This window comes from Polypterus senegalus, unplaced genomic scaffold (assembly GCF_016835505.1).
Source record: "Polypterus senegalus isolate Bchr_013 unplaced genomic scaffold, ASM1683550v1 scaffold_1907, whole genome shotgun sequence".
Taxonomy (NCBI): domain Eukaryota; kingdom Metazoa; phylum Chordata; class Cladistia; order Polypteriformes; family Polypteridae; genus Polypterus; species Polypterus senegalus.
In genome coordinates, this window is record NW_024380785.1 from 1 (window position 1) to 25000 (window position 25000).

Below are 25000 nucleotides of genomic sequence, written 5' to 3' on the forward strand. Positions count from 1 at the left end.
AGAGTGCTACCATCTATGTCTTTTTTTCTTAATATTATTGTTTCTGTCTGTTTATTATTTATATAAAATCAAATATTAATTAAATCTTTCTTTCAGATTGAATTTTCAGTCTTAAAATAAAGAAGATGTTCACTCAAATTTTTGCACTTCTACTCCTGATGTTTTTTGGACTGAGTCATGAAACTCAAGGTGAGTATTGGCTTCATCTTACAAAGCTTTTAAATAGGCGATCAATACACCATCATCCAGAATATTTGGTCTTGAGGGTGCCACACTGTAGGGTGCATTGCATTGTAAAAGTGACGACTGGCACTGGATGCCTGCTGCTGACTGATGATTAGCCATTGCATGTTGGACATCGTTTAGTTTCTGGCAGCTTGTTGTAGATCACTCTGTGTGATCTGTTTTAAAAAAGAGAAGCAGAAAGTAAAATAGAGAACCTGAATTTTACACAAGACAATGAAGGATTGTTCATTTAAATATTCAGTTACATTTTTTTCTAATCAAATAAAATTTATTTGCATAGGACTTTACCATTCCCCTTTTTTAACATTCTCAATCCTGCTTAATCTTTATACATGGGGTCAGAGTCAGACTCTTATGCACTGGGGTCACAGCAGGAGACCTTCGTGGACTTAATGTCAGTCCATTTTTGGACCCACTCACTCACAGCTGGGCCAATTTGAAATTGATCATTAATCTAATTTATATGTCTTTGATTATGTGGAGAAAAACTGGAATACCTGGGGTAATTTCCTCACAGACACGTCCTGATTGTACAAGCTACCCATAGACAGTGACTAGGCATGGAGTCTATGAAGCTCAAGTGCTAGCCTCTGCATTACTCTGCTTCTTATTCCTGTTTTGATTTTCCATTTTTTTGATGTACTTATTTTGTTTCTTTATATCCCACTTTGATTAGATGCTGGGAACACTCAGCTGGACTGTTTTTCTGACTTCCAGTCCACAATCACTTGTACCTGGAACAACACACAGAAATCAAAACACACCCAGTGTTACCTCAGCGGTTTTTGGAAGTAAGTCCTTTCGTTTTTTTTTCTCCTTCTCTGATAAGAAGCTGTAGAGAATCACTTTTCTTGATCAATAATACATTTGTCTCCATGACATAAGCAGAAGAACAGAATGTACATTTGTTTGATTATCTTCACAGTAATTTTATCTTGAGTTGTCTGTGGAAAAAAAGATTAAAAGATAATGTCTGAAAGTTTTTCCAACACAAAGAACCACTGACACATGGAAGAAATAACCAAATAAGGTGATGGACGGTAGGACTTCAGGGACCATCAAAGCCTGTCTTGATATTATTGTGGAGAAATTAGATGGATAAGATTGGTGAACTTTGCTCTGATGAATGGCCTGTTCTTGTCAAGACAGTTCTAGTGTCCTTAATGGCTATCATTTTTATTGTTACAGTAGTGAAACAGGATGACTGACAGTCTTAAAATATTATGAAAAGGCTAGATATGTATAAACAACAGTAAACTGTGTCTTGATGGGCTTGCAGGGGCTGCACTTTAATTACATTTTTTTTTAAATTCCTGAACATAATCAGATCATCCATCCAGCCATCCATTATCCAACCCACTATATCCTAACTACAGGGTCATGGGGGGTCTGCTGGAGCCAATCCCAACCAACACAGGGTGCAAGGCAGGAAACAAACCCTGGGCAGGACGCCAGCCCACCACAGGGCACACACACACCCACACACCAAGCACTCACTAGGGACAATTTAGAATCGCCAATGCACCTAACCTGCAGGTCTTTGGACTCTGGGAGGAAACCCACACAGACATGGGGAGAACATGCTCCCCATGCAGACTCCACGCAGGGAGAACCTGGGAAGCGAACCCAGGTCTCCTAACTGCGAGGCAGCATCACTACCCACCACGCCACCATGCCGCCCCTAATCAGATCATAAGCTTTCAGTTAAGACCAAGCTTAAGGTTCTTATTCATGAGTATTTGTGTGACAGATTGTCTGATCTTAGCATCTTATGTACTTATATACTCGCTTCGCTTGCTCACCCCCCAACCCCTCTCTTTGGGGGTGCGCTTCATGCTCGCCACTTTGTGTCTCTGCTGCTTGTGTTGTGAAATGGAGCTCAATGCACGCTAAGGAGATGTGGACAGATCAGCTGCTGGCTTGCAGTTGCTGCTTACGAGCTGCGTGATCTGCATGTCACACTGCGTGTTGATCATTTAAAAGCCTGTACAGCAGCTGTCCTTTTGTCTCACATCCTTGTCTCCTGGGACATTGAAGTGTCTCCGAGAAATGGGTAGTCTCTCTGGACTTCAAAATGTCTCTCCAAGATGATCACGTCTCGACCTGAGATTTTTTTATATAATAGATAGATATATTTATATTTACAGTGGGCATAGAAAAATATCCCTCCTTCGAAATATTCCCATTTTTTTTTCCTTACTGGCTTAAATGAAAATATGCAAACCAATATTTTTTCCAGCTTTACTTACTCCATGCAGTCTATAGCATCCAAGTGACAGATATCACAGCTACAGTTCAAAGAATTTAAAAAAATCAAAAACAAGAAATCCTGAGATGAATAAAGGATCACCCCCCTAAACTCAGTCAGGTGTCAGTGCCCACCATTCCCATTGCGGTTACTGACTTCCTTCCACCTGTGCTCAATTGTAATCAGTGTGATTAGTGAAGCTCTTCCTGGACCATTCATTCCCTTGCTTGGTAGTGACACTGACAGCCAACAACTGACTATGGGTGGCTAGCCACTTTCAGAAGATCTCAGTGATAGAGTTGTGGACAGACATAAGGCAGGAGATGAAGACACAAAAATCTCAGGCTTCATCAATCTCAATGAGCACAGTGAAGTCCATCATAAAGAAGTGTTTGGTACCACTAGGACCCTCCCTGGATCTGGCCGTCCCTCCAAACTGGATGGAAGAGCAAGGAGGAAACTGGTAAGAGGGGCTACCGAGAGGCCAATGGCCACTTTGAAGGAGTTATATTTATTTTTTTTTTGGCAAAGAGTGGTCATTGTGTGCACGTGACAACAATTTCACAAACACTCGACAATTGTGGCTTGTTCAGGAGGGTCACAAGGAAAAAGCCACATCTCAAGAAAGGCCACATTAAGGCTCATTTGAGCTTTGAAAGAATGCATCTTGAAGATTCTGACGCCAAGTGGAAAAAGGTCTTATGGTCAGATGAGACCAAAATCAAACTACTTGGCCTCAAGACGGAAATCCAATTCAGCTCATCATCCACAATACACCATACCTACAGTAAAGTATGGAGGTGGCAGCATCCTGTTGTGGGGGCCTGGGGCTCTCATTAGGGTAGAAGGAAAAATGGATGGGGCAAAATACCGTTAAATTCCTGAGGAAAACCTGCTGCACTCTGCAAGAAAGTTGAAGATGGGCAAAATGTTCACCTTTCAACACAACAACCCAAAGCACAAAGCAAAACTGACCACACAGTGGCTGAAGGAGAAAAAGTGAATGTCCTCGTGTGGCCAGTCAGAGCCCAGAGCTAAATCACACTGAAAATCTGTGGAACGATTTGAAGACGGCAGACCACCGACACTCACCATCCAATGTGACCGAACTTGAACAGTTAAACTGTAAAGTAGAGTTGGGGGGCAAATATTACTCAATCTATATATATATATATATATATATATATATATATATATATATATATATATATATATATATATACATATATATATATATACATATACATATATATATATATATACATATACATATATATATATATACATATACATATATATATATATACATATACATATACATATATATATACATATACATATATATATATATACATATATATATACATATACATAAGAATCCCCCCATTTTTTTTGCTTTACAGCCTTACATGAAAACACACACAAACAATATTTCATCCCAGCTTTACTTACTCAATGCAACCTCTAACATCGAAGTGGAAGACATCACAGCTACAGTTCAGAAGAATTATGAAAAATCAAAAGCAAGACCTACTGAGATTAATAAAGGATCCCCCCATGTCATTTTGTTGACCCACCTTTTGTTTTCAAGACAGCCTTGAGTCTGTTGATACGTCTCTATCAGCTTTGCACACATAGATTGATATATATATATATATATATATATATATATATATATATATATATATATATATATATATATATATATAGACTAGCTATGCTACATGTCTAAGGTGGTTTGAAATCAAAGTAATACACATAGACCTCAGTGTTAACGTTTGCAGTGCACCATTTCTTGAAATGTATTTTCTAATGCATGGAGTAATAAAATGCATTGGATTTGTCATTCCAACAGATGACACATCACAAACATTTGTAGTAATAAAACTAGTAAACAAAATGAGTAAGACTGCATTATTACAAATGTTTGCAATGCACCATCTGTTGGAATGACAATTGGAATGTATATGTCTGGATTATATGCCATTTGGTATGGGAATCATAAAAGAAGTGTTAAAATTTGTGATACGCTCTCTGTTGGCAAAAGTTGTTTGTTATGTGCCATTTGTTGGAATATCATAGACGTAATAGCCAGATGAAACACACAAATACTCAGACACATAATTTTATTAAGGTGGATTTTTGTTGGCAAGTGTCTTTACCCACATGCAGCGTGCAGATTGAAATCTAAGTAATCAACGTAGATCACTGAGTTAATGTTTGCAGTACACCACCTATTGGAATGTATTTTTGTAATGCATGGAATAATAAAATTCTCTGCATTTGTCATTCCAAAAGATGGAGCATCACAAACATTTGTGGTAATAAAATGCATTACAACAAATGTTTGTGATGTGCCATCTTTTGGAATGACAAAATCAACTCCTATATCTCTGTTACAAACATTTGCAGTAATAAAACTACTAAGTAAAATGAATAAAATTGCATTATTACAAATGTTTGTGATGCGCCATCTGTTGGAATGACAAATGCAATGCATATGTCTGGATTAAATGCCATTTGGTATGGGAACCATAAAAGCAGGGTTAAATGTTTGTGATGTGCCCTCTGTTGGTATGACAAATGAAATGATTTTATTACTAAAAATGTTTGTGATGTACCATCTGTTGGAGTAGCAGAGACATAGTAACCAAGTTAGAGAAGAGGGGTTTGTTTCCTCCCTTGTTGGCTGGGATTGGCTCCAGCAGACCCCTGTGACCCTGTATTTAGGATATAACGGATGGGCTTACAATATTTATGATACAATCTGCGCCATTTCTTTTGGTTTTCCAATTGGAGTGCAGACAGGTCAAGTGACTTGTTCATAGTGGGATTTGAACCACAGCTTCAGGGTTTGAAATCCAAAGCCTTAACCACTACACAACACTATTGAAGAATTACTAACCTGCTCTGAAACACAAGTCACTTGGATGATATCCTCAGAAATGGAAGAATGTGCAATGTAAGAATGACCTGACATGGCAGAATGACATAGCAAGTTCTGTTTTAACCCGTGATTGTCTTCTAATTAAGAAACTCTGATGGAATAAAAAGCAGCAGTGAAAATGGCCTTCCAGGACCAAAGTTTAGGAACCCTGGATTAGAATGTCTAAGATCTAGTACTTGAATCATTTTGTAATAATGTGATTTATATTTCAGATCCAGAGAGAATACAAGGAATTGTCTTCTTCTCCCCTTGGAGAATGATGACACACTTCGTCAGTGCTCCTTAGTTTTCGCAGAACCCACTGTAAGTACACAGGTATTACATGTTTGTATTTTAGAGGGACATGGTGGAGGGGCAAAAGTAAAAGGAGCTGGGAGAGGAAGAAATACTATAGGAGACCAAAATGGATGTTTTTGGAATATTTTAGATTACAGGTTCTTCATATTTTTCTAACGTTCCTTCCTTTTTGCCATGTGCACATTCATAACAACCCTCATTGACCAGCTAAAGCTTAGTTATGGGGTCAACTCTCATTGAAAATCAATCATTAAATATGTAACCAGGATCTCCTTACCGGTTGTCCATAGTGGGCTCCCAAGATGTGAACTATAAAAAAAAGTAATTGTCTTAATTAGTTGAGCTAATATAAGAAACCATTAGGTTGCTTCTCAGATTCTGTCATTTCAACGCATGTTACTCACCTCATGTCTTGTTTTCGACTATCACCAATGGTAGATGGGTCCCCAGTACCCACTATGGAAACATCATTCATATTGCTGTAAACTTCTGTTTAAAGGCAACTGTCAGCATTCCTCCTATGCCTTTCCTCTGTATCCTTGTGTGTGTCAGCCTTTCCTGCCCGGTGCTTCCTCTATTGATTGCATTTCCGTTAATCCTGCCTCTCACACTCTGTCATTTCAAGCTCTCTGTTCTTGCTTGAGTTCATTTTCTGCCTTCAGGCTCAAGAAGTCAGGAGAGGGGCCACTGGAAAGATGTCAGCTCAACATCTGATTTATCCCTTTGTTATTATTATATACTCAGCAAAAAAAAGAAACGTCCTCTGACTTTCAACTGTTTTTACTTTCAGTAAACTTAATGTGTAAATATTTGTATGAACACTAAAAGAGTCAACACCATAAGACATAAACTAAAAATGTTTCACAATGTGTCCCTGAATGAAGGGAGGCTCAAAATCCAAAGTACCAGTCAGTATCTGGTGTGGCCACCAGCTGCTTGAAGTACTGCAGTGCATCTCCTCCTCATGGACTGGACCAGATTTGTCAGTTCTTGCTGTGAGATGTTACCCCACTCTTCCACCAAGGCACCTACAAGTTTCTGGACATTTCTGGGGGGAATGACCCTAGCCATCGATCCAAATCGATCCCGCTCCAGGGTACAGGCCTCGGTGTAACGCTCATTCCTTCAACGATAAACACGAATCCATCCATCACCCCTGGTGAGACAAAACCGTGACTCATCAGTGAAGAGCACTTTTTGCCACTCCTGTCTGGTCCAGCGAAGGTGGGTTTGTGCCCATAGGTGGCGTTGTTGCTGGTGATGTCTGGTAAGGACCTGCCTTACAACAGGCCTACAAGCCCTCAGTCCAGCCTCTCTCAGCCTATTGCGGACAGTCTGAGCACTGATGGAGGGATTGTGTGTTCCTGGTGTGACTCAGGCAGTTGTTGTGGCCATCCTGTACCTGTCACGCAGGTGTGATATTCGGATGTACCGATCCTGTGCAGGTGTTGTTACACGTGGTCTTCCACTGCGAGGATGATCAGCTGTCCTTCCTGTCTCCCTGTAGCGCTGTCTTAGGCGTCTCACAGTGCGGACATGGCAATTTATTGCCCTAACCACATCAGCAGTCCTCATGCCTCCCTGCAGCATACCTAATGCACGTTCACGCAGATGAGCAGGGACCCTGGGCATCTTTCTTTGGGTGTTTTCACAGTCGGTAGACAAGTCTCTTTAGTGTCCTGCGTTTTTAGAACTGTGACCTTAAATGCCTACTTTCTGTAAGCTGTTAAGGTCTTAACGACCATTCCACAGGTGCATTATGGTTAATTGAACATGCATGGAAAACATTGTTTAAACCCTTTACAATGAAGATCTGTAAAGTTATTTGGAGTTTTAAAACATTATTGTTGAAATACACAGTCCTGAAAAAGGGACGTTTCTTTTTTTGCTGAGTATATATACTCACGTTTAAGTTCTCCCACGGATAAGTCAGGGCTTGATTTTACCGTATAATTTCTGGTATTTTATAATGTTGGTCGTATAAGTTGAATGTGGAAAACTCACACTATTGGTCCAAGAGATTATGATATGCAACCGCCCACCTGAGAGAGTAACCACGGAGCACACGGCCTTTTTTGTTCTATGTATTGCGCCTACGTGACCACACGGTAATACTCAAACTATTCTGAAGTAACGTTTGATCCGTGTTTTTTGTACTTCACAACCTCATACACCTTTATCTTAAGAGCATCCCTTATATACGATGGAGTGTAAAGAAAATATGAAGCTGGTTTTAAATTAAACGTAGTTGAAGTAGCGAAACTAATTGGTAACTGCACTGCTGCAACAAAATTCGATTCGTCTGAGAAACTGACGTGAGATTGGAGGAGGCAAGAAGATGTAAAAAAAAAAAATTTTTGAACTGGCATTTAAGTCGGGGTCTGATTTTATGATCGATTTTTCGGGTTTCAAGACCCGACTTTTATACGTGAGCATATATGGTAGCTGAAATCTAAGCTGGAGTTCAGTCTCTAAGTTTGTAGTTCAAGTGTGGGAAGGTCAAGCTAGATGTCTGCTACATCTGCTGTGTTACAGGCCTGGTGTGTGCCACTAAAGCCTGGCAGAATGGGCATTGCCCACCTTGTCCTGCAAAGCATACCATTCAGTGACATGCAAGGCAGGTTGTGTGAGGAGGTAAGATCCATACTTGTTACAGAATGTCGTACAGCTATTTGAAAAAAGCTTTTTTATTAGGTAAAAAAAACCCTTCCCACAACGCTAAAGGTTCCCTAACCCTTGATTACTCCTAGAATTGAAAGTGCGGCTTTGCTGATTTTTCAGATTCCTTTCTGCAACCTCAGGGTTTGGATTACTGCTCTAAATTAAGTGAAATGGTGGTCAAGTCTTTAGTACTGTGTGGAAGAATCAGTATACTTAAAACCATAATGGAAGTAGACATATGTTACACGGAGATTAGAAGGGAAATAAACTATTTATCTCTTTTCATATATTCCAGGAAAGCAGCTTCACTTCAGCAAGCATTTTTAAAATCCAAGTGCATTGTGAAAATTCCACTATGGCAAAAATTCTAAATTTTCTGCCTTCAAAGAAAGGTGAGTAATTTTCCTATTTTTTACTCCAACAATTTTTTTTTTCAGTTTTTCACTCCTGATCTCTCAATACAACCTGATCTCGAGAGAAAGTGCATCCTTATCTTAAGAACATTTGACTGTGCTTGTGCTCAAAGTATTTGTGCTATCTGACTTGTCAAGCAGGAGCTCAATGTTGTGATTCTCTTTGAAGGCCTTTGGTTTTTTTAATAATTACTGTAGCTTAGCCACTGAATAGATGTCGTGAACATCTGCGTTCCAAGTTTTTTTGTTTTTGTCCTCCAGAACTTTACAGCAAAATGAATGGTACGCTGGGGTTTTAGTTTTTGTACATGATGAAAATTAGGTTTTGGTGGCTTCTTGGTGTGCTTCAGTTTCTCTGCATCACACTTGTGACGTGTCAATACAGTGCTGGCTCACAGCTCCACAAGGACCAACCCAGTCAGCCTCTGTGTGAATGTTTTTCGACTCAATGATCCAAAAGATGTGTCTTAAGCTGACCTGACATGTATATGAGTGTGAAGAATGTACTGCCCCGTCCAACAATGGCTATTGACTTGTGCCTAATGCTTAACCCATCCATCCATCCATTATCCAACCCGCTATATCCTAACTACAGGGTCACAGGGGTCTGCCGGAGCCAATCCCAGTCAACACAGGGCACAAGGCAGGAAACAAACCCCAGGCAAGGTGCCTGCCCACCGCAGCTAATGCTTAACCCCATGGTTAAATTCAATCTGGCATTTTTAAGACCATTACTGTATATATTTTTCTTTTTCCTAACCATTCTTAAGTACTTTGTCCCTTTGGAGAATCCTTGGGTACCGCTGTTTTGACTTTGTGATGCTCACGGAGTCCAGAATGAGGCACATTACCTGCATTGTGAGTTCCGGCACTATGGTCATATGTGGTACGATTCCCCGAGGGTGATCCAGCTCACAGGATCCTCAATGTTGAGGACCTGAGTGGCTAGACCAGGCCAAGTGGTCACCCACGTAACACCTGGCTGCGGCAGATAGAGGGTCATTTCTGGAGGGTGGGACTGGATCGCGTATCTGCCTGCGGGATTGCCAACCGGGATCCTGAGCTGTGTCATCGTGTGGTGCAATGTACCAGTGCATGCTCCCCAACTTGACCTGACCTGGCCTAACCCTTGGACCCTAGGCATGTCAACTGACTTGCCAAGACTCATACAGTGAGTCAGAAGCAGAGATTGTTCTGCTAACTTTCTGGTGTTTGATGCAGTTCCTTAATGCTGATATTTGGTGATGTGCTTTCATGGCCATGAACCTCAGTGGTTCACTGGTCTGGATGTGTGTAACAGACATGTTCGCCTGGGTCTAGCATTGAATGCTGGGTCTTTCTCTGGCTTAAATGTTCTCTGGTTTTATGCTGAGTGAATTGGGCTTTAGGTATCCAAGAGCTAATCTGTGATCAATAGTCATTACTCACATAAACTCGGATCCTAGAGGGCTGGCTACAGGTTTTCTTTCCAGCAATGTTGTTATATTTGTAAGCAGCTGCTCAAATAAAATGAAATTATGGCAGACTCTGAATAAATTTAAGGCAAATGAGGTATGTTATATCAGCAGCAATTGCTTACTAATTAAGGATGTGTCTGAAACGAAAACCTGCAACCAGTGCGACCCTCCCAGATCTGAGTGTGGCACCCCTGTTTTATAAGGTACAGGGATAACATCTGAAATTTCATCAAACGTTTATCTATACTGGAGAGATATGGTGCTGTCGTGGTTTATACTTCTGCTTCCTTGATCCCGCATCTTTGGCTTGAATCTTTTTTGCATGAACAAGAGGTTTTCCTCAAAGTTCTCTGGTGTTCTTCCGAAATCTCAAAGATGTGTATGTGAGGTGAACTGATGCTTCTTATTAGGCTCTGGGTGAGTGGACTGTATGGGGTCCTTGTTAAGCTTTTACTCCTCTCCTGTATCTGATGCTGTCAGAAGAGGATCCAGCCTTTCCATTGGATGATTTGGGTTTTGAAGATTGAAATCGTGCTGATTGAAAATGTTGTTATACATGACCAGTACAGGTGTCATTGTACGTCCCTTGGGTTTATGAGGTTTGTGAATGTTATGTTTCCCCTAAGTTACATTTTTTACAACATGAAGATAAAATGTTTTGATGTATTATTGTTGATAATGTCTATAAGATACAAGGATGGTTTAACATGATGTCACCACTGCCCATTCTGTTATGTTTGGCTCTTTACTGAAGCCACTGAATCCAATTTCATGTTCATGGAGAGCATGGATACAAGGCAGGAACCATCTCTGGATGAAAACATCAGACCCTTATAGGGCACAGTCAGTCAGAGTCTCACATCAGTCTAACCTGTGTGCGTGTCTGTAAAATGGGAGGAAACCACAAGACCTGGAAGAAACTTGAGGGGAACATGCCAAATCCACAATGACAATGACAGGACCTAAAATACAAATCAGACCATCTTTACATTCCATCATTACTCTTGGAGGAAAGCCGAGAGAGGATGTGCAATACATTTTTTATTGTATTCTCAAGATTACAGAATAATTTTCTCAAGGAAGTTATTTTTTTATTATTGTTTTCTCAAAATTACGGGATAAGTTTCTCAAGATTGTGGACCACCGTGGCGTGTACAGCCACCCTAATTCGACACAAAGTGGCAGACACAAATTCCAATCCAACACACACTTTTTATTTACAGCTGGGGAGCGCTTTCTCTGCTCCTCACAGCACAGTACCTAAAGCACCACAACACAGTCCTTCCTCCAGCTGCCAATTCTCAGTCCTTCCTTCTCCATTCCTCCTCTGCAAGCTTCGTCCCTCTTCCTCCTGACTCTGGCTCTTTGAATGGAGTGAGGCGGCTCCTTTTATGATGGCCCTGGGAGTGTTCCAGGTGGTTCATTACCCAGGTGGCTCAATCCCAGGTGTGATGATAGCCCAATGAAAGGCTCTTCAGCTCCATCTGGCAACCCATGGAACACAAGAGGGCTGTGCCAAACTCCAACTCCCAGCATACCCTGCGGGAGTCCATGGTGCCACAGCCACCTAGGAGAGCTGCCGTCTAGCGTCCCAAGGAAGGTATTCCCCTGGTCCTTCCACACAGTTGGCTGTGGCTGCCCGTCACTAGATCTTGAGAAGTGTTTCCCAGAGCCTTGATGTTTAAATTATTGGATACCATATGATGACTGTATTGTGGGTCACTAGAGATCTTGTATGTGAAGTACAATCAGGTTTGGACCAATGCGACATAGGAGATTCTGAAAAAGAGGACCACATTACACTTGGCATAAGGGCAGCTATGATAAACTCAATGGTTTTGCCTAAAAATAATCGGATTAGATCTCAGTACTTAAATCGTGCCTATGTTAAACGTTGCAGTTTGACTCAAAGCAACGCATAGCAGAAGTAAAACAAATTATCCAACATGACTACACTGCTAGCAGAAACGCATGAAGGAAATAGGCATACATTTGTGCAGAAGTCACACGAATTTCATCATCTGCTGTCATTTTTGTTATCAGTTCTTATTACATGTTACCAAGTTCGCCACGCACAGGGAAATTTTGCCGCTCAAAGGTTGACCTCTGATGGCTCATGAGACTTAAAAGAGATTCTCATTGATGTTTCATTTAAGATTCAAGTTTGTCATAAATGTTTCTCCTAAGATTCTTTAGGAGAAATAATTTTAGACAAAAAGGTGACCTGAGATACAACTGAGGTAAAAGGATTCCAAATTGAGAGTTTGGCTTGAAATGTGTGTTCTGTAAGAATTCTTTCTAGTCTTGTTTAAATCTCATATTTTTTAATTATTATTAGCCTGATGTCTTCCAACGTTTGGCCTTTGATTGGTTATATTTCTTTTGCTTTTCCAATTGGAGTACAGGCAGATGAAGTGACTTTCTCATGGCCACATGGTGTCAGAAGTGGGATTTGAACTCATAACCTCAGTGGTTTGAAGTCCATAGTCTTAACCACTACCCCATACTGCCTGCCTTGTCTTCCAGCCTGAGGGTGATTTAATTGGAGCACGGCAATACAAATTAGAGCAATTAATAGTGTTATTCAGATACAAGGACCACAGTTTTGTAATCGTAGTGAAGTGTTTTATTACCACAAACAACTGGCCATACATTTCACCACACATTGCGGAGCACACAATACAAATACTTCCAAACCTCGAAAAAATGTGAAGACTGCACTACTTTGAAAAATCCAAGCCCATCATCTGGCTTTGCTGAAATCCCTGCTGAAACTCAAGAAGATCCCCTTATGTAAACCCCGGGTATGTTGTTTTTCACAGGAGAAAAATCGCAACAAGCAGAAGAGCAAAGAAGATGTCTCCATTTTATTTCTTTCTGATCTAGAAGAAAGCAAAAAGATATGAAGGAGATCTCTTTTTACATCTTCCATTCCAACAGACAGAAGCGAAGGTTGAGTTTTAATGCTGAGAAAATGATTCTGTGGGGGTTCATTTGTTTCGAACCTAGTTTGTAAAACTTGACTTATTTGTATGGAATGTTATTTGATTTTAATAAAATCAATAAAATCAAAAAAAAAAAAAAGAAAGAAAATGATTCTGTTACCTCGAGAAAACGTTAAAAATAAACAACTAACGATATTGCACTTCTTCAAGAAAATGATTCTAAAGGGTGGTCCAGATCTAATTATGCAATTTTCATTACGCTATAACCTATTAAGTTTATTACATAGACAATCACCCAAAAAATCCCGGACCATCGAGAAGTGCTCGAACTGACGACACGAGGAATCGTCTTCGTGCCGAACTGGAATCGTCCCCGTATACATCAAAGTCATCCAGACGATCTTGATCTGCATAATTAGATCTGGACCACCCTGTATTATCTCGAGAAAATTATTAAAAAGATAATACTCATATTGCACATCCTCTGTTCGGCTTCTGTACTTTTGTAATGAAAAATACGAGTGGTGCAGTGTGTGACATTGCTGCCTTCCAGCTTCAGCGTCCTAGGGTTGTACTTGGCCCCTACTTGTGTGGCGTTGCATGTTCTCCCCAAGTCTGTACGTATTTTTTTGTGCTTTTCTACAGGTATTCTGGTTTACCACCCACTTCAAAGTTATGTAGGCTAAGTGATTTGGTGTCTCTGTGTACTCATTGGTATTGGTGTGTGGATCACTAGGCCAAGATGTGGCCCATCCAGCATTGGTTCCTACCTTGCCTTGATGTTTCTACATGATCCTGAATTGGATCAATGGATTTCAGCGAGAAATAAATTGGAAGATGAGTGGCTTTATAATAACAAAATGATCATCCATGAGTTTAATGGTTTTCTGTTTTTTTTTTTTTTTTGTTTCAAGTTAAAATGTATTCACCAATTGGAGTCTCTGTGGATGACAATGGAAATGCATCTTGGGCAATGAACAGAAGTTTAGTGTCCGACCATTTCAAGACTCTTATCTATGAATTACAGTATAAATCCAAATCAGATTCCAGGGAGGTACGTAGGCTTTTAATCTCCATTAGTCTCCTGACACCTTTAATAGAATTTAAATATTAACATCAAATGTCATGTTAGGACTAGAATAAATAGGGGAATGAACCAGATGGCAGTGCACACAGATAACAACATCAACTTTAATTGCTTAAAGTGGAAAGAAAAGAGAGAGAAAATCGATAGATCATAAAAAACTAAATCGAGGGGAAGAAAATTAGACAGAAACTTGTCTGATCATAAAATATCTAGCTGAGGTGTTGGTCAGACATTTTCTGCATTAATAGGACAATCTGATTCTTGACAATCAGAGGTGGTTTTTAATGTTATGTTTATTTATTTATTTATTTTTTAATCAGGGCATCAAGACTTTATTATTTCCTGTCACACTGACAGTACACCTCCCCTCCATGACCTCAAGATCCTCTTTACGATTAAAACACAGGAAATGAAAGCAATCCACCTCAGAAGGCAACAGAGCCATTCCATTAGCATGTACAGTGCCCACCATGATGTCTGGGACAAAGACACATTTTTTTCCTCTGCTCCACAGTCAAAATTTACAAACTAAACAATTCAGATTTGTAGATTTAAATTTAAGGGTATTTGCATACATTTCAGTCTCACACCTTCTCAGACCCTCAGGGACACTTCAGTGACAATTATAATCCGCACAACACTAGTTCACTTTCTCCTTCCCTATTCGTTACAATAAGAGCTGCTAATTAACATGTGCAATGAATACTTGAAAAATTCTTTAATAACATTTTTTAGCACAACCCCTAATTGTGTTCATTTAATCCGGTCAGTTTGACCTCACTTCACATTTTAATGAAACTGAGCCAAAAGTTTCCAAGTCTATTAACATCGCTTGATTGTTTCGTGTTCTGTTTCTTTATAATGGTCTTCATCCACACACACCAGTAGAATCGGCATTCGTCTCCTGTAATATGGGATTGTGTCCCGTATTGTAAAATATACAGTTGTGTCCAAAAGTTTTGAGAATGACACAAGTGTTGGTTTTCACAAAATTTACTGCTTCAGTGTTTTTAGATCTTTTTGTCAGATGCTTGTAATTATGCTTCAGTATACCATAGAAACATTTCATAAGTTTCAAAGGCTTTTATTGACAATTACATTTACAGTGTTGGCCCTTCTTTCTTTTTCATGACCTCTGCAGATCACCCTGGCATGCAGCCAATCAACTTCTGGGCCAAATCCTGACTGATGGCAGCCCATCCTTGCATAATCAATGCTTGGAGTTTGTCAGAATTGGTGGGTTTTTGTTGGTCCACCTGCCTATTGAGGATTGACCACAAGTTCTCAATGGAATTAAAAGTCTGGGGAGTTTCCTGGCCATGGACCCAAAATTTTGATGTTTTGTTCCCCGAGACTCTTAGTTATCACTTTTGCCTTTTGGCCCGGTGCTCCATCATGCTGGATTGTTCATTGGTGGTCACCAAACTGTTCTTAGATGGTTGGGAGAAGTTGCTCTGGGAGGATGCTTTGGTCCCATTCTTTATTCATAGCTGTGAATTTAGGCAACATTGTGAGTGAGCCCATTGCCTTAGCTGAGAAGCAACCCCACACATGAATGGTCTCAGGATGCTTTACTGTTGGCATGACAAAGGACTGATGGTAGCACCACTCACCTTTTCTTCTCCATCTTTTTTCTGGATGCCCCAAACAATCAGAAATGGGATTCATCAGAGAAAATGACTTTACCCAGCAGTCCTCAGCAGTCCAACCCCTGTACCTTTTGCAGAATATCAGTCTGTCTCTGATGTTTTTCTTGGAGAGAAGTGGCTTCTATGCTGCCCTTCTTGACACCAGGCCATTCTCCAAAAGTCTTCTCCTCACTGTGCATGCAGATGCACTCACACCTGCCTGCTGCCATTTCTGAGAAAGCTCTGCTCTGGTGTGCCTAAGAACACAGCCATGAATAAAGAATGGGACTGAAACATCCTCCGAGAGCAACTTCTCCCAACTATCCAAGAACAGTTTGGTGACCAACAATGCCTTTTCCAGAATGATAGAGCACCGTGCCATATGGCAAAACTGATAACTAAGTGGCATGGGGAAGAAAACATCCAAATGTTGGGTCCATGGCCAGGAAACCCCCCAGACCTTAATCCCATTGAGAACTTGTGGTCAATCCTCAATAGGCAGGTGGACCAACAAAAACCCACCAATTCTGACAAAGCCCAAGCATTGATTATGCAAGAATGGGCTGCCATCAGTCAGAATTGGGCCCAGAAGTTGATTGACAGCCTGAGAGGGTGATCTGCAGAGGTCTTGAAAGTGAAAGAATGACCAACACTGCAAATATTGACTGTTTGAATAAACTTCATGTAATTGTCGATAAAAGCCTTTGAAACTTATGAAATACTTATAATTCTACTTCAGTATACCATAGAAACATCGGACAAAAAGATTTAAAAACACTGAAGCAGTAAACTTTGTGAAAACCAATACTTGTGTTGTTCTCAAAATGTTTGGTCACGTCTGTACAGCGTATTGAATCAGTAAGGGACATCATTTGACCCGCATTTTCATAAACCAGCTCTTGCAAAGGCACAGAATAACTCTGAAGTGTTCTCAGCACTCTAACTTCCGTCAGTGCATTTCCCAAGACAGCTTATGAGGTACGGCACCACACATTTCCAGATCACTTGACTCTCATGGTTTTCTCAGTTGCCCATTGGTATTTGAATTGATATTTCTCATTCAACTTGGGATATTCATGTATTTTTTTGGTTTCCTTTCACAGAAGTCCAAGCAAATTCAAGACATGACATTGATGAAGCTTAACCCTAAAGATTTTGTAGTCGGTCAGCTTTATGAATTCAGGGTCCGAGTTAAAACATCCAATTATCCGAGCTCTTGGAGCGACTGGAGTCAAGTTTATGAGTGGAAATCTAAAGTGGGAAGAGCAGACCAAGGTGAGTTTGGGGTTTACATTTAGTCCGGTCTACAAAGTGGATTTGTGGGAAGTTTTCTATACATGACAATAGGAATGTGTTTAAATACACGCAATGAAGAAGTAATACATGAAACAGAAATTAATAATTGTAAGTAACAAAATAAAGGAGAAAGTAAATGAGGATACATTGCCATTAAAAGCAAGTGTGGTCATTGAGATAATTAAGCCATTAACATGGTAGGCATGTCCAGTTGTTCATGAAGTTGGCCACTATACCTCAAAGAAGAGTTATCAGTGACTTTGAAAGAGGCTGGAGCTTCAGTGAGGATGAATGTTCATCATAGTCATGATAAAAAGTGGATAAGCTGTTGTGGGCTGCTAAGTTGGATGGAGAGACATCACCATTTGCTGATGGCTGTGAAGGAAAGTATGAATTCTTTGAACGTGATGTCCCTGCATTGATTTGAGAAGCACATACAACTATGGATCATCTAAGGATACATGTTAATTTAAGGCAAGAGCAGAGATTTTTGTTAAGCTAAGCCAGAGGAGAATTTTAGAAAGAGGGATTTAATGGTCTTGCTGTTTTATCAGGCGGCACGGTGGCGCAGTGGTAGCGCTGCTGCCTCGCAGTTAGGAGACCCGGGTTCGCTTCCTGGGTCCTCCCTGCATGGAGTTTGCATGTTCTCCCCGTGTCTGCGTGGGTTTCCTCCCACTGTCCAAAGACATGCAGGTTAGGTGGATTGGCGATTCTAAATTGGCCCTAGTGTGTGCTTGGTGTGTTTGTGTGTGTCCTGCGGTGGGTTGGCACCCTGCCTGGGATTGGTTCCTGCCTTGTGCCCTGGGATTGGCTCCAGCAGACCCCCGTGACCCTGTATTCGGATTCAGCGGGTTAGAAAATGGATGGATGTTTTATCAAGAACAATCGATTGGTACTGATGTTCAGATTGGGAGCTTCTCATTAAGAGGTTTTAAATTTTATTGTGCCAAATATTCCCATTTTGCAGTTAAGGTACTGCAAAGAGCACAAGTGGTGCAAAAATGACATCTGGAAGTGTTCCGTCTGAATAGCCAAGCCACCGCAAACTGAGTCATCCATCTCGGTTTACTCAACAAAGGGATAGACAGCATGTGTGGTGCATAACAGAACACGTCTACAGTCCTGAATGCTAGTTTCACACAGTGAAATGTTATAGTAGCTCTGCGTTTACCTGTGCCACGCATATGTGAGTAGGAGGACGTTGTATGGACCAAGTGAAGGTAATTCCACGCCAGGCCAGGGGGTGGCAGGGTGCCCTAAACCTTCTCCTGTTGTCTCTACAGACCAGCCATGGGAAAACCTGTCTGACTCCACATTGAAGATATCACTTTTGGTTCCGGCACTCAGAAAGACATTCCTTCCGGTTCCGGTGCCTAAGGTGACATCAGAAAGAGGTCACTTCTGGTTCCCCACATCACTTCCGGTTTAAATACTTAAAACTGCCATCTTAACAAGCATTCATCAGTTCATGTCTGGACTTCAAACCAGTCACTTCACTGGAAAATCTAACCCATTGCAGCCAGGAATAATATATGGGTGGCTGCCCCAAACCTTTTTAAGTGTGTCAAGTCTGATCCTTTTACACCTGAAATGGTTTGCATCCACTGACTCCCCAAGTAAATGCCAAAACTTGCAAAACAATTCCGAGTGATCACATTCATTACGGGTGACGCGTCATTTTTCAGATGGTAGTGGAAACTTTCAGGATGACAATGCCTCTGTTTACGGGACATAGCGGTTATGTGGATGGTTTGAAGAACAGGTTTGCCGTATACTATTTCTGAAGACAATCACTCATGGTGTCTTGTCTAAATTTGCAAAGGACCTCAAGCTGTACATCCCAGATTTCTGAGCTTCTCAACTTAAAGGCGAGCAACCTTGCAAAGGAACCTCACTTTAGCAACCTGTATGTGAATTCTCATTCTTTTGATTACAGTTCAAAGCTTATTACTGTAAGTAGGGATGTCAAGGTTTAAAAGAATAAGATCCCATAGGAATGAAAAAAACAAAAACAAGATCTGCTTAAAATATTTTTGGTTTCTCTTTGACAACCGTGAGATCAGAAAAAAAGCAAAATGTGGACTTTTGCTTCATGCTTCTTAGATTTTTTTTCCTGAGACAAAATACCCCGGTGTTCTCAGAAGGGTCTCCTCTTGAATTTCAGTGGAGATGTCAACAAAGTCATACAGTGGGCTCAGGTTTTAAGTCTCTTTAAGTGTCTTAACAATTATTTTTTTTTTTACTTTGAAAGTTTTTGCATTGTGTGCCCAGCAATGTATGGCCAGTTGTTTGTGGTAACGAAACACTTTACTATGATTACAAGATTGTAGTTCTTGTGTCTGAATAATACTATTAGTTTCTGTAATTTATATTACTGTGTTCCAATTAAAGCACACTCATTCTATTTTTTTAAACATTTTATTGAATTTATTAAAATCAAACAACATTCCATATAAGCAAGTCAAATTTTACAAAACTAATTTCAAGTCAAGTCAACCCCCACCCATTAGAAAGAGTTAGAAGAAAAGGCTTGCAGTATGGGATGGTGGTTAAGACGCTGGATTTCAACGCCATTCAAATCCCACTTCTGACACCATGTAACCATGAGAAAGTTATGTCATCTGCCTGAGCTGCAATTGGAAAGACAAAAGAACTCTAAATGATTATATCACCATTCCAATAATAAGTCAAAGATATGGAGTCTTGAAGGAGGTTAAAACAAGGCTAGAACGAGCTCTCACAAAATAGCCCATGTTTTTCAAACTAAATTCTCAATTTAGACTCCTTTTATCTCAGGCAAATATCATGTCTTGTTTTTGTCTAAATCTATTTCTCCTAAGGAATTTTAGGACAAATGCCTTTGACAAAGTTGATTCTTAAATTAAAAATAAATGAAAATCTCTTTAAAGTTTCATCAAGGATCACCCTTTGAGTGATACATTTTCTCTCTAGGAATTGAAAACTTTATCTGAGAATTTAGCGCCAACCTCAACACCTCAGGCACAACACCTGCAACATTGTGTGCGCCACAGTAGTCTCAAAATTGTGTATACTCTATTGTGTAAACAATAGACCTCTAATTACCATTTAATGGAATAATTCACCAAAAAAAAAATATATATATATATATATGATATATATATATATACATATTTTTATTTAATCATTGGCTCCAGCAGACCTCCGTGACCCTGTGTTAGGATATAGCGGGTTGGTTAATGACTGACTGACTCTTTCTTTGTAGTTTGTAGTGGTGGTCAAGAAAAGAATTTAATCTCAAGCTTTCATTGAGAAAGTACATGCCATAAAATGGGACCCAATAGTGACCAACACCATACAATGGCAATCAAGGTGAAAAACATCCGTGAAAAAAAAAATCTTTTTGCATAATCCACATGTCTGTTATCCATTCATATGCTCAAAACTGGCAAAATGAATGCATTTTTTGTTAAAATATTAATACCTTTTCTGGAAAACTGGAACTTACTTCTGGAAGATTCTGCCTCTCCTCCTTAATTCATTGGTCCAGAATCCTGTCTTCAATATATGTGGTACTATATAGAGTAGCATTGCTGCTTCAGTTGATCAGTTTGTAATTACTGGTATCTTTTTCTTGAGCTCACTTGTTCTAATTCAGAGTCAGTTGTTTTAATCGTTATTTTTATTTCTCTGCAGCTGTGAATAATGAGAGCACATTCAACTTGGTCCTGTTTTCAATTTTTGCTGGGACAGGCTTTGTCTTCATTTTGATTTTCTTAGGAGTTCGCTCTCAGTCCTTCTGGTGAGTGGGTTGGCTCTTGCCTTGTTTCCATCAGCTCTTGCTAGAGTCAGACATCTTTCTCTTGTAGCTAATCATGCAGTTTATTAACCAGTCAGTGACAAAGAGCTTGCAAGAAGCAGCTTTGCCTGCTGATTTCTATTTAATTGCTATGAACGTCTTTCCCATTATTCATTTTTGACTTCTTTACCTCATTTACAGTCATCTTAAAGTACCGGATCCATCCAAGTACTTTGACCCACTTCACTCTCTTCATGGAGGAAACTTTCAGGTAAATTTTTAAAGTCTGTCTTGTCCAGTTAAGTATCACGTTATAATGGCTGGACTTTGTGTTTCATGTTTCATTTTGTCAATTCCATGGTTTGGATGGAAGCTCTCTTAAACCCTATTCAGACAGGATTTTAGTCCCACAGTTTTAATCCTCTCTCTGAATTACTCATGTTGGTGACCTTTTACGTCTTCAGTAAAGATTGTATAGCCTTTAAACTTCTATAAAGAGTCTGTAAAAAATTCCCCAAGTAAAACTAACACACTGAAGGTACTTTGTAGCCAGTTTCACAGCAAAGTACTTCAATGTAGCATGTGTCAGAGGGCCAACACCTCTGTAAGGTGCACCCACTGCCTGAGGCTGAAAAGGAAAGATGCCACTTGGACTACCAAGGTGACCAACTGACCACGAGACACACACCCAAGTCTGATCAGCCTGTGGTGGGCCTGCCTCATCAGACGGTGTGTTGTGATAAAAGGCCACCAAACACCAAATGATTTGGAGGTGCACAACTGACGATGTGTCCTCATGGTGGCAACGTAGCCTAGTGGCCATCTCTAAACAACCCCCTTGGAAGACGATTGTGGTGCAGAAACACCAGGGATTGTAACATCCAGACCTTTGTTTGAAAAAAATTCAGGAGTGGTCTTCCCTTGACTTTCTCGTATACTCAGATATGGGGATGGATATATGAGGAGTAAACCACAAGACAATGATTATATTTTTATATTATGTATATTAAAGAACCATCAATAACACATCAAATCAAATTAATAATATATTCAACAATTATAAAAATAAAGTTGAATAAATCGAACTTTGCAGCTGCATGAATAAAAGGTAAAGTACCACTTCCGGTTAGCGGAAATAGCCCAAAAGTTGATAGAAGTCTACGTTTTGTACCTAATACTTGTATGCAAAATGTGATTGACCTAAGTGAAAGTGTACTGAAAGCGTGAAAGTTATCGTGTTTACACACACATAAACACATACATAGACATAATTCCAAAAATGGTATTTTCAGACTCTAAAACATTGAGATTCATCAAAATCTTGAAATGGAATTTTTGGAGGAATCTCAATACTTTGTATACGAGAAAGTTAGGGAGGTGTAAAAAGTCGAGTTTTGTCAAAATCTCAACATTGAATTTTTGGACAATTGCAGTACTTTACCTATACTTTGTATAAGAGAAAGTAAAAATATTAATGGACGTGTCAGTAAAATTCCGGAACGTAACGGGACTAAAATTGCAGAAGTCTCCCGGTAACAATTACTTTACCCGTTTTCCTGGTGTAAAACAAATCTTGTACGAACATTTCTTTACTTTGCTTCTTTGTGTGTTTTTTTTCTTAATAATGGAACACTAGCAATAAAACGAGGCCATACTTAGAGGAAAACAGAAAAATGGAGATTTGGTATAGTATAGGTAATCAAGAAGACCAGTCCATAAAAGATGGCAGACAATAAGCATGGTCTTGAATTATAGAGACATCAATAAGATACTTAATCTAATTTGAAAAATCCAAAAGACAATAAATTGAAAGATAGGAAGATTTATTCAAGTAATCAGTTGATGAAAGCTGCTGTTCAAAAGTGAAGGTGGGCCTATAGGACCAAGTAATCTCTAAATATTCGTCTCACTTTTAGCACTGTTAAGTTTCCTCTGAAATATGATTACGTCTTCATCAGCGCTGCTGGTTGTTTCATCTGTTATTATCTGTCTGGCACAAGTCTGAGCTGTCATTCGATGACGATCTTCATCCATTACAGGCTACCGGCCAGGCAGATACTTGTCCGCAAATCCAGTTGGGATGATAATCTGGCATTTACAGGGTCAAGGAGCCCATTCCTTATTGAGCCCTGCATGAGATTAAGTCAGCTAGTCTATTGGTAGAATGGTTGTCCAAACCTAACACAGAGCAGGTAATAATTGTACATATTGTAGGGCAGTCTTTCTACAGGACCACACTGCCTTAGAGGTTAGTGTGTTTCTTCTAAAGCCACAAGATGAACCTCCCCTGTCCAATGCCCTGGTATGGACTTTGTCACTCAGTTTACATTTTTTTCTGTCATCCATAGCAGCATTTACTCAATGCAGAAAGGCCCCTAGATGCATAACTGCTAAAAATCAGATACACGCCTACCATTCTACTAACATGCATCCCTTTTTCAAGGAAAGGTGTCTCGGTTTTAAAAAAAAAAACAAAACATAAAACTTCAGTCCCCAGCCGTTAAATTGTTTGCTTTGACAACAAACACTTAAAAGAAGCAATTCTGTCGCAAAGAATTTTTGATAAGGAAGTGCTCTGAACCACACGAAAAGCCCCACACATCTTCCACTTGGAAATGGCTCCTCAGATCTAAGCCTTGGTGTGGTTACTTTAATGAATGAGTTGTGCCGAGGCTCACGTCAAACTCTCTCGTTGCGTGACGTGACTGGAAACTGAACAGAAACTCTCAGTCTGTGGCTTTGCAGCTTCCTTAGTGCCATTGTTCTTGAGCTCACAGGACTGCCATACTTGTTGCAGTTTGGCCTCCCTGCCCCCTCTTGTTTCCGACACGAAGGGTGACGATGTCTTCCCTGCCTAAAAAAAATAACAATGAAATTCGGTGAAGAAGCAGAATTTGAGGAAATGGGTTTCACCAAGATGATACTTTCACATTCTATTTATGCACATTCCAGATGGTGATCGTCATAATAAGGTTCAGGTCAGCCACGGCCAGGCTGGCACCACCACAGTTGCCTCCTATTAATTCTACAACTTTCATTTCTCTTCTTTTTCAGAAATGGCTCAGCCCGATGTTTGCCCCCGAGTCGTTTAGAATTGATAAGACAGAAGCCATATCTCCAGTAGAGGTGTTTGTCAAAGACACAGCCAGCCTTTTCAAAGCATCAAGCTTCCTCAAACTTGGAGATCAATGGGAAAACAGTTGTCAGTCATCTTCTGGCTTCTCTAACATGGGGTACTTTTTTTCCAAGTACCCAAGCTCCTATGAGATCGACTCTTGTCCCGTGTACTTTAGTTATGAACCCACAAAGCAAGAGAACAGTTTGTTGGACAAAGAGGAAAACCATGACGAAAGCCAAGAGCGGTGTGGAGAGCGCAAGTGTGAAAGCCCCACAGAACATGGGCCCTTAACACCACACCTGGACCCCGATTCAGGATTTGGCCCAGAGGAAGGCAGCATGTTTAGTGGAGATTTGCCTTTTTGGAGTGGCGGCTCACTTCAAAGCACAAGCCAGCCTTGTGGAGAAGTTCTGCATAACTCCAGAGACCAACCAGAGATGCAGAAACCATTCTTAACACCCACCCACACAAGCTCGCCACACTTCCTGGCTAATGGGTCCGACCCATCACAACCATTGGGCATTCCTGTGTTTTTTCCTGAGGGTATGAACCTCAGCTCCATAAATGGCTGCCTGTCTCAACTTCCTGATAACCTCTTTCTATGTAAATCGGCCTCTTTGGCCATTACGCCAGCCACAGATGGGTATCTGAGTGTCAAAGATGTGCAAAACCGCTACTGCAACAAGTCGATTTAAAACATTTCGCTTCACTCATCCTGGAGACCTACTTCCTCTGTGGCAGAGCAGCTCAGTCAAAGTCAAATAACTCTGGGGTAAAACCTGGAGTAGTCTTGATAGAATTAATTACAAGTCAACTCTACGGACACAAAAGAAATACAACCAACCAGAAGAGCATCAAGTCGCCAACGTTTTGGATTCA

At 40.2% G+C, this 25000-nt stretch overlaps 1 protein-coding gene across 1 annotated transcript; it reads left to right on the top strand.

The window, feature by feature from the left end:
• Nucleotides 1-100: 100 nt before the first annotated feature.
• Nucleotides 101-24994, top strand: LOC120520356 (interleukin-2 receptor subunit beta-like). Its single transcript, XM_039742786.1, has 9 exons — nt 101-189; nt 923-1037; nt 5654-5744; nt 8695-8791; nt 14129-14268; nt 17033-17204; nt 20901-21006; nt 21205-21274; nt 24058-24994. The coding sequence occupies exons 1-9, from the start codon at nt 126-128 to the stop codon at nt 24814-24816; spliced, it is 1614 nt and encodes a 537-aa protein (XP_039598720.1). The 5' UTR covers nt 101-125; the 3' UTR covers nt 24817-24994.
• The last annotated feature ends 6 nt before the right edge of the window (nt 24995-25000 follow it).